We start from the raw sequence: 10,985 nt of genomic DNA, 5'->3' as shown, positions 1-10,985 counted from the left end.
AAATTGACAGAAGAATTGTAATGTACAGCTAATACGCTAAGGCAATTTCCGTCTACAATTTGTCTAATTACGAAGCTTAGATAAAATAAATCCGTTCCGACTCGAGTTTTCATCGTTTTAGGAAACAGTAACAGATGGGGAAAGCCTGAATTTAGGAGAAATGAAACATCAATACATTTAATATGGAATGTTCCATTCACAACACCAACAATATTCATTAGACATCAAAAATATGTTAAAATACATCCATTTATTTGATTAAAACATTAGTCAAATAGAAATAGAGGAATAAGTAGGTAAGTATACAAATATATCACAAATAAAAATAATTCGTCCCAATGTAGTGTAAGCATACATTTCAAAGTACTAACCTATAGGTAAGTACGATAGCAAAATTAAAAAAAAATACAGTCGTTTCTTAAAAGTAAATATAATCTAAATGACTTATTCAACTAACAATAAGTACTGGTAATTTTCATGGCTACACACTAATCAAATTTTTGGCATACAAATTAAAGTTTTAAACTGTTGGAATTAACCGTGTGGCAGATGAGGGAAGGTCTTATTCTAACAATTAGTATATTCAAATCTACTACGCAGCTACGACACTTATTAAAAGTATTGAAATTGACATTTATAAAACAAAGAAATATGACAAAAAACAACATTAACACGCGAATCTGTGATTTGTATTGTATTCGATGACGGTCGCCATTTTGAGTCGAGTTGTACTCGTAGTTCTTGGTTCCTTTCTGTTTTATTGTATCTACAGAGACACAATGGCATCGTGGCCACACTGGCGACCGCCACACTTAAGTACCTATATAACTAAGCGAAGAACACGCAAAGAAATAAGAAAGTTCGGCAATAAATCCCTCCTTGGTATAATTAAATTAATTTTTAATCAATCACCAAAACCCTATCACAATACAGTTCAGCTACCGTTCTTCATATCCATTTTAGGACAGACGCCGACACGAGTGATTGCAAATTGTCTTCTGACAACTATTTAAGCTCTGCCCGCCATATATAGACATTATGGGCATATGTGTGTACACAAGTACCTAATGTAATGTAACAAATAAGTAAGTACCTATACAGTTTAAAGCCGCGTTTCAACTTGGTAACATTTGGAACACGACAAGTTGCACAAAATGTTGCCCAACTTGTCATGTTCCAAATGTCTACGCATCTCGTACACGTCTGTCGTCAACAACATGTCGCTAGAGGAACAAGTGTTGTTGCGCGTCACTTCTCCACTCGACAACAATTGATGCTCAGCTAACGATGATCTCTCAACAAACAAGCAAGCAAAAAACAACGTGTTGCGGTTCAGCTGGCAACGTCGCGCGTTGTTGTTCAACGTTGTCGTACATGTTGAGCGTTGCGTATTGTGCGTGTGTTTATACATTGTTGCCTAGTGGATCCAAGGTTTAATTAAGCTACGATCTTTGTTACAATTTTATTGTTGAACTTCAATTTCAATTCAGTTTAGTGTTACTTACTTTAATGGTCTGCGTTTGTGTTATCTCGTAAGTGGAATTCGATACTATAATCTCCAATATTCAACGGAACTTAAATTTCTGAATGGACCATAAAATGTAATTTTATTACAATAATAATAATAATTTAATTTTTTATTGTCTTTTTTACACTCTTTTATTTTTATACTCTTTACGGAGTATCAACGTGATATGCGCAACATTTGTTCAAAAATCTACTCCTCAAAGTTTTTTAAATTTCTAAGAAAAATCTGGTCTGTGATTGTAATTGGCTATATTAAGAAATATTATCTTTGGTCGTAATTATGACTTTCCTGCTGCCGTGATACTGTCACCACCACACCGATACCAACATGAAGATTCGCTTTCCTACCGTTAAATATCACTACGACCAAAAAAGTCATTAAGCTCTGAATTTAATAAACAGTAATATTTAAACTACACCAGTACAAGATCGCTACAATGTCTATTGGTTACCTAAAATAAAGTTTTCAAGATATTTGATACCATAGGTACATTTTAGACAAGATTCCCCCTACTCCCAGTAGTCTTGCCGAGTAGTCTTACCAGTTGAACTACTGGGAATTTCAGTTTTGTTTAAAGACTACTAGACATAAGTACCTGCCTACTGTCAAAACACAAGAAAGAGGCTCACATCCGGCCCTGGGCCAATCTATCTATGTCCTAGTTCATGTACGGGTTAAGGATTAAAACATTATCACAGACTAAGTTTGAGTAAAAAAAAAACAATAATGAAACGATTCATCAAATTCGCTCACTCTTAACTCTCTTACTACATTTATCTTCACCCACATCATCCTTAAGTACCTATAATTAGTCATTTTTTTAAAATTTTGGCATAGGTATCGTAAAATATAATAATCTGATATCTTCATCAGTCCATCACACCTTTATAACTCGAACAAGCTATAGGTGTGATCTTAAAGGTCCCAGGAACCATTTAACTATCTAGGTCATTTTAACACGTTGACGGACACAACTGTTAAATACGCCCGGTTTGACTAACTTTATTTGACAGAACTGTTTTACTCGTCGATCTGTTTTTAGCCATTAGGACCGAGCGGTTCTAGTAGTCGGTTTCACTTGCGGCCAAGGGATACTGCCTTCCCTACCGCGCGTCGACTGTAATGTGTTAAAAATAAATTTCCATGTGTCCGTCAACGTTTATGCACGACAATTTGACACTCGCTATCACATTCGCATTGCCATTATTTATCTTATCGCATCCGCAAAAGTAATTAAAAAAACCTAGGCCCTTCTCCAGACAGCGCAGTTCGCTCGCGTAATGCACAACTGCACAAAGCAATTTAAATTTAATAATGGAGGCTCCTCAGTGGTTTGCAACGGCACCGTACGGTCACGAGCATTAATATGTATACACTTTGGTAACATGTCACATTAACTTTTTTGACAAATTGACCTGTAAGTCTCACTAAACGTCAAATATGTTAGTGCGACAGAGTCATGCTCATGATTGTACATAGCACCATTTGAAGAAGGGAAAGAGATATAAAATCGAGTACAATACGTATAAATAAGAAGCACAAGTATGTAAGACTGCTGTAACTACGTTACATATTCTACAAGTTATAACTACTCATGTCCATTATCCGTATCACATTATGCATGTATGCGTCTTCGATGGCGGCTATGGGAGACCCATGGGAGACGTCTACCTACAATGAATAGCTAACCTACTCCATAGCGCGTATATATTAAAGCACATAATTGTATTAATTCCAGTACACACTTACTAATTTTATTTTAAGTTATATCTGTCATTTTTTATCCGCTGAAAAGGGACGGGCATAAATTTTCAACACACGTCAATTTTAATCAGAAAATAAAAAAAAGCCCTCCCAAAATTGTAACCCATCAGAATTAAGTTGCATATCAGCGAGATGCCTATTTTATTAATTCATTTTAAAATTAACATTTGTCAATTATCCGTCCCTTTCCTTTTCGGCGGATAAGAGAATTACGGGAATAACTTAAAATAAAATTAGGAGGTGTCTGCAGGAATCGGGCATAATGTTAGCACACATTACTTTACCACAATATTAATATCTTAACTGGCTAAGCATTTTAAATAGACACGTAGCAAATGCTGTTTAATATAGTTTTTAAATATAGTTGCAACTTTTTTGTTGTACCCATAGTAGGTATGGAATAGGCATTGGAGGGTCCGATGGACCATCTTTCTATTGGTTTTACAGTGTGATTGGCCCTGATTCCTGCAGACACAATTATCCTTTTCTTTCCTTTTCGACAGATAAGAAAACGACAGGTATAACTTAAAATAAAATTATATAGTGTCTACAGGAATTAGCACCATTTTTTTTACAAATAAATAAACTACTTAATGATCAAATAGTCAATATTAAAATACTTAGATAAAAATAAACTTTTATACAATGTAGCAAATTAATGAGCAAATTGATTATTTTAGAAATGTCTGTAAGTATATATATTTATAATAAGATACAATTTTGGAATATTTTATAGTAAGACATTTGTCTGCACCCATAATTCAGTCAATAATTACTTTAATACATACTTATATAATATAAAAAGAACTCTACTAAATCTAAATTTCATCGAAGTTTTTAAATACTTTTTGTATAGCTGGACAATGGACAATATTGTCTTCGTGAAGTTGCAACTTAGATCTAAATGTTAATACTTACAGCTAAAATCGACACACGGCGACTTTTTATGGCAAGCCGAAATGTCGCTACACTGCGACCGCATTACTGCTACAGAAAGTCACCTGGCGCCATTGGAAACATTTGTATCTAGGGAATACATGTCAGACAGAAATGTCTACTACTTTTAAATAAAATTAGTAAGTAAGTATACATAAATCCATGGTATGCTCAATCCTATGAAAAGCCGCCATTGCTAGCCGTTTGAAGACGTAAGTGTTACATGAGTGTTACCATTAAATTAGTATCTCAACATTCCAAGGAAAAATATATAAAATTATTTATTATTGAAAATTAGACGAATATCACTTGACACATATTATATAAAAATCATTAAAACTGTAAGTGAATCTTTTATTAAAAAAGTTAAAAATAGCCTTGCAAAGGTAATTAAAAACATTAACATTAGTCGTGCGTGGGTAATTCATTTTTTACAAAATGGTAACGGAAGATGAGACGACGTCAGCGTGGCTAACCTTGAAATGTTTGATGTCACTTTTGAGCATACCTGGTTTTATCAGAAATCATTGACTTCTAAGACTTCTAACCATCCAATGGTTGGCCGAGGTATACCATGGTCACCTCAGTGTTACCGTACACAGTCGACACTGTGGGATACATCTTCTTCTTCGGCAGGCCTGTAACGTAATGTTATTCTGATTACTTTCCCCTATTAAAATGGATGCCTAGATTGTTGCTACGCAGACAAGGGATCGGCGTATCTTACCGGTGAAAGCGAGCCCCATAAACATGTGGTTCTTCTCAAACGCCAGCGTGTGCTCCTCGCAGTCCAGAATGATGCGAACGCGGTCTCCGACCTGAACACGTACAACAAACATAGTTGTAACAATTCTCAAGTAAGAATATTGAGGACGATACGAGCTGAAAAACGATGTTACCTCAACCCTTGGTACGGGATGGCCCCCTGGGTAGTCTCGAACCACTTTAGCTCCGTGCAGCAGCTGGTCGCTGACGACGTTCCAGCCCCACCCCTCCTCGTCGGAGCCCAGCAGTGCCACGTACTCCGGGAAGTGAAGAAGCGCATCTTTAGTGGACACCCCGATAACCGCGCTCGTCCCCAGCTGTCCCTCCCAAATCACCTCCCAGGCGTGACGCCCGTAATCATAACCTATTTTGCCCCTGACACCGTCTGTGCTCTGCACAAACGGTAAGCTGCAATAAACGTCTTTATTAGCTAAAAGAGAATACTGCATTAATCTGATGTGCGACTGTGAAAAGTGGGTCTCGTACCGCACGAAAGTGAATCCGTTTTTCTTAATACCAATGTGTCGGGAGCAATCCTTGGGGTTCCACGCGTGGTAGTGAGCGCGGAGCTTGCTCTTGAAGGTGGGAACGTTTTTGAGGATGTTGGATTGCCACAGACGTAGGGGCATCTTTCGTTTGCAGTGTGTCCTCCAGACGGGGTTGTTCTCATTGCGCAGCACTAACTCCCAGGTCCTGCATGTGAGCGCGCAGGCCAGCAGGTCGGGCACGTCGACGCGGCTGAAGATGTTCTCGAGGACGTGGTCTGGCACCAGCTCGGCGAGCACGTAGTCGTGCTCAGGGGGTTCCGGCTCCGGCTCCGGCTCTGGCCCGTCGTTATTTTTATAGTATGTCATTTTTATCGATCTCATTGCGCTGCATAAAAGTAGATTTGGTTTTTTACGTCAGTTTAGTTGATAGGGACGACTGCTGCTTGAGGCTTGCAAGACTGAAAGAAGGAATAACGGAGACTTCATAAATTCAATATAATTATGATTATTCAAATTCAAATTCAAAAATATCTTTATTCAGTAGGTAACATAAGTTACACTTTGAATCGTCATTTTTACATAACAAACGTCTCATCCGCCTAAAACTACTGCAGCTTCTCACAACCTGTATCTAGCCGTATTAAATCACGCGTTCATCTTGCGATCGATGTATCTCTAGCCCAGTTGAGAATACAATTAAGTAGGTAGTTCTTAGGTCAAACAGTGACAGAAAACGTTTTCTTTTTCTATTTAACTTATTCATGAATTTTAATTAAGTAAATAAAAGTTTTCTATGGCGTCACAGGTTGCTTTTTATACAAATTCCATGTTTACTAAAAAGTAACTGATTTCACTAGTTGGAAACTACAACCCTATTGTGAGCTGCATGTTGCGAGAAAGCGCCAACTAATTAAAACTGAAGCCGTATTGATTTTTAAACAAAATTTTAAATGGTGGACTGGTATTTTAAACATATTTAAACTCACGGCAGCTGTTCCTAATACGCAAAAGGACAGATCAGAAAACAGCCTATAGCTACTTGATACGCAGTTCAAATATGGATATCTAAGATGCACCGTATGGTAATAGGCGACCAGGATGGTCCATCAGAAATAACACATCAAACAATTTTGAAATATTTATATAGATTCGCAAACAAGTACCCCTTGTAAGTTATTGGTAAGAATTTGTTATATATATATGTAAATAAAGCAATTACTCTGTATAAACTCACCTGCGTCCGATGCAGTGCACTCATAAAAGACCTTAGAGACGCGAGGGGGACGCGATGCTGTGTGCCGCGGCATGCGACTGACTCGCCATGACTCGACTCACGAGTCAACTCATAAGGCTGCAATTCACAACCCGGGGTATTGCTAGTTACGCTACGAACACAACTTAATGGTTTATTTATTGGCTGTGAAGATTGGAATCCAATGATATCTGTATATGATTTTGTATTGATATTGTCTTATTCATATCGATTCATTAAGTACATTTAACGTGCTTACTTTGAATTATTGTATTTAATTAATGACTTGTTGTTGTTTGTTGATATTATATTAAGTACTTACCAATAAAATTTTAATTTTCATTAGGTTTCTGTAATCAACAAACACAGTTTCGCAGTATCTTTTGGTCTGTTCGTGGCTTGATAGGGGTAATTTCGTGTGGATATAATATTAATCACGACGAAAAAGTATTAAAATTAATTGTTGAAGAAAAATAAATTAGAGATGTTACGGACTTTCATAACGGATATGAAAGTTTCGGATAGGGGTCGAGAGTAAATGTAACATGTTAGGTACGAGTAAGTATATCACTTTTTGTACGAGCCCGGCTGCGCAGATTCCACATCCTCATTTTTTCTATTGCTTCGTTACTAGTCAGTCATTGTATGATTACGAATACCGAGGGGGATGATTCAGGCTATGATTCTGAGTTAATTCAAGTTAAATCAAAATAATTCGCAACAATCTAATTTTTTTCTGGTATTATTTTAAATTCTGTACTATTCCGAAGGAGAATTGTACTTGATATTAACTCAGAAAATGAGCTGAATCATCCCCCTCAGTATTCGTTACGATGTCACTTACACCCCGTACAAGTAAGTACAGTTATACAAGTACGTATGCGTGTTAGTGGCACCGTAACGAATACTAAAGGGGATGATTCAGAACATGATTCTGAGTTGATATCAAGTGGAATTTATTGTCGGAAAATTCATGATTTATTGGTTTTTTTTAATTAATTTCAGTTCCATACTTTTGCGACGGAAAATTTCACTTGATATCGACTCAGAATCATGGTATGTATCACCCTAAAATTTTTCGTTACGGTGTCACTAACACAATAGAAAAATATGGTGAATTATTTTTCCGTGTCCATCCTATATGAGTGGGATCCCACTAGGTCGTATAAAAATATTGTGGGTGTGTGTTTTAATAAGTATATAAATAAAGGACGAATATATAAAGTACGTAATGCAGGTACAGGGTTAAAAATAAAAACTACACGGATTTTGTGACAAATGTATTTTATTTTATATTCATTCGAATTGATGAAATAAAATTAAGTTGCTCCATAAATACAATTCCATTAGTTGAATGTGGATTATCTTGTGAGAATATTGAATACATGAAATATTATATCACTATATACGAAGGTATCGGGCGGCAGTACGGCTGCTGTCACAACTACTTAGTATTACATACAGTGCGTGGTACTTGCGCGTGCGCCACTGCGCCGGCGGTACGGGGCGTGCATACGCTGGGTATTGAAATTTCATAGAATATAAAAAGTTCTTTCGTTCTTGTGTTGCGAAGTGAGTAAATGACTATTAATCGATGTAATCGAGTGTCTTCAGTCCTACCCACAGCTCAGGCGCCGGCGCCGTGGCCCCGCACTCTCCTCACGCACGTCAAATATACCAATAGCTTCGTTACATTTTATACTTAAAAAATTAAAATTTTCGTTTTGGTCACAAATTAGGTCAAATTTTATGCGCTAAAACTTAGTGCTATATACAATTTAATAGTTTTATAACAGTTCATACACTAAATTAGGAATAAGCATGAAACATTATTATAGCATAAATCACAGACACTTTCTTACATACGGCCATGCTATAAACCATACACATTCCAAGTTTATTCGATCAAATCACGTAGTATAATATAATATAGTGCTTGTTCTTAGTAACTTGTGTTAACAACACGTATAGTTGAAACCGCGCGGGGTGTCCGTGCGCTGCGTGCGCGCCGTGCGCGTGACCGCACGTCAATAGACTATTAGCAGAGTACAATTTGGTATATAATTTAATGTTAAATAAACAAGACTTGTAATATGACGGTGTAGAACCTTCACAAAGTAATACACGCGACTAATATTCAAATATCAAACTCGATAGGTGGGCACATTGATTACAGGTCGATTAACGTTACACTAGTGCTAAAAAGAAACTGTATACTCAATACTGAGCGTACACACTCATGGTTTAAGATCTAATACATATTTGGCTAGTGCCTTATATCTTAATTTACATACACACAGGAAATTATGGCTAAAAGAAGAATGGTATTAGAAGACTAAAACATTGATGTTATCAACGTTTCTAGTGGGAATGGTCCACTAATATCAGTTCGAAGCGGGTCCCTGCGACGCGGATCGTGATGTAACTTGCGCGCGCGCCTATCTCACACGTACATTGTTCGTTCATCTTGACTATATACGCTTTTTATTGCAGCTTGTCTAAGTTATGTGTACAAACGCATGTGGCGATACACGTATCATAAGGGATTTATATCGGTCATAATACTTGTAATAATCTCGTGGGGTCGTTAGGTTTATATAACACGAGATTACATTATCAAAGGGGTTAAAATGGCCACAATATTGCTATTTGACATTTGTTTGCATTGCGCACTTACTTTTACATGCGCAAATGTCAAATTGCAATATTGCTTTTTTTGATGAATTGCTTCGATGTGGCCTATTTAAACCTCCCCCCCGTAGTAAATAAAAGTCTGTCCTACGATTATAAAGTTCCCAAACAATCTCGTTCGCGAACAATGTTTTTCGTGTGAATACATTGTCCCACTAATAATACGTACAGTCATGAGCAATATCATGTACGCACTTTAGAACCCTCTCGCACTATCATATTTGACATTTAATGAGACTTACGGTTTAATTTGTCAAAAAAGTTAATGTGACATGGTATCAAACCGTATACATATTAGTACTCGTGACCGTACACGCAGGAACGTAAAATTCTGTAAGTCGTCATACTCGTAGTCATCATACTCGGTGGAACAGTTTAATGTTTATGTAGATACCACTTTACATTGATCTTTAAGCCCTTGGTTTACAATAGGGTAGATCTAAGCAGTCTATTTAAAGAAATATATAAGTGTAATGTAATGTAAAGTACTTTAAGTTCTCAAGGCCTAGAGCCCTTTTGTGTCTGGAAATGTAGGTCGCAGGGGAATATTCTTTTGAATATGAATTTCAATAGAACGTAACAATTAGTTTGATTATTGTTTAAAAAGTAGCTTCAGTGAGAAACTACTGTCAAATCTTCGGGTTAGGTCAACGGAACCTGTAAACGGAATACGGAGGTGATGGTTGTTTGGTAAGAAGTACTAATGTGAAATACCCTATTGGGGTGCCGCGAGCTAGCGCGGGGCGGGGTCAGGCCCCGGTGTCACGTTAGGGGCGGGAGTCGCGCGGGGGGCGGCGGGTCAGGTGTCGGGTGACCGCAGCGCGTGTAGCGCCGTGCTGTGCCCCGCCGGCCGCCGCCGCTCTAGGAAAGTCTTCAGCTGGCTCGCCGACAGTGACGTCGCTGGGGCCTGCGTCAACAATCATTTTTTATTAACCTCTCATCTGCCGAGGTACCAGACCCAATAGTTTTTCATTCGAGGTCCGACCTCCAATAGGTAAAAAGGTCAATTTACAGTAACGTACACAACATGACATAAGCTCACGCCTATATCCCAATGTAGTCAGAGGTAAATCCATCGCAAGATAAGTAAGTACCAGCGAAGTAAGTGCTCGCCAAGCTTTCCAGTAACATATGTGTAATTTAAACACATTCAACATATATTGGTGCAGATTCAGGCAGGGGAAACTTAAGAATAGGACCGTCCTTCACTTACAACGAGTACCAGATAGAGATAGAGGTACTTTTAGAACTGGCAAATTAAAATAGAATTCATTCAATGTCAAAGGTTTATACAACCAAGTCCAAATCCTCCAAGAAATATATAACACACCCCACAAAGATAGGCCCAACCACAAGTAATTAACAGTTAAATTACAGACAATTTGGACGTAAAGTCTTAAGAGTAATATGATGACGTAAATTTAAAAGTAAGCTTCAAACAACAAGCGATTTCTTAGCGACGCCTAATCTGTACACAAGTCGAACGTTACATACATACATACATAAACTCGGGCCCGTAATCCCAAATGGGGTGGGCAGAGCCACAAGTAATCAAAGACAA

General features: G+C 37.6%; 2 protein-coding genes across 4 annotated transcripts in view; both read right to left on the bottom strand.

The window, feature by feature from the left end:
* Positions 1–4,771: 4,771 nt before the first annotated feature.
* Positions 4,772–5,847, bottom strand: LOC126380210 (F-box/SPRY domain-containing protein 1-like). Its single transcript, XM_050029466.1, has 4 exons — positions 5,480–5,847; positions 5,128–5,401; positions 4,956–5,046; positions 4,772–4,866 (listed from the first exon to the last, which is right to left on the bottom strand). The coding sequence occupies exons 1-4, from the start codon at positions 5,845–5,847 to the stop codon at positions 4,772–4,774; spliced, it is 828 nt and encodes a 275-aa protein (XP_049885423.1).
* Positions 5,848–8,000: 2,153 nt separating this feature from the next.
* The window catches only part of LOC126380056 (kalirin), a 166,389-nt gene continuing 163,404 nt past the window's right edge, over positions 8,001–10,985 (bottom strand). For all 3 annotated transcript variants that reach the window (XM_050029223.1, XM_050029225.1, XM_050029224.1), the window contains one exon: positions 8,001–10,331. In XM_050029223.1, the coding sequence (XP_049885180.1) occupies positions 10,224–10,331 (108 nt within the window). In that variant the 3' untranslated portion in view covers positions 8,001–10,223. The remainder of the gene's footprint in view (positions 10,332–10,985) is intronic.

This window comes from Pectinophora gossypiella, chromosome Z (assembly GCF_024362695.1).
Source record: "Pectinophora gossypiella chromosome Z, ilPecGoss1.1, whole genome shotgun sequence".
Lineage (NCBI taxonomy): Eukaryota > Metazoa > Arthropoda > Insecta > Lepidoptera > Gelechiidae > Pectinophora > Pectinophora gossypiella.
This window is presented reverse-complemented; position numbering and strand designations above follow the sequence as displayed.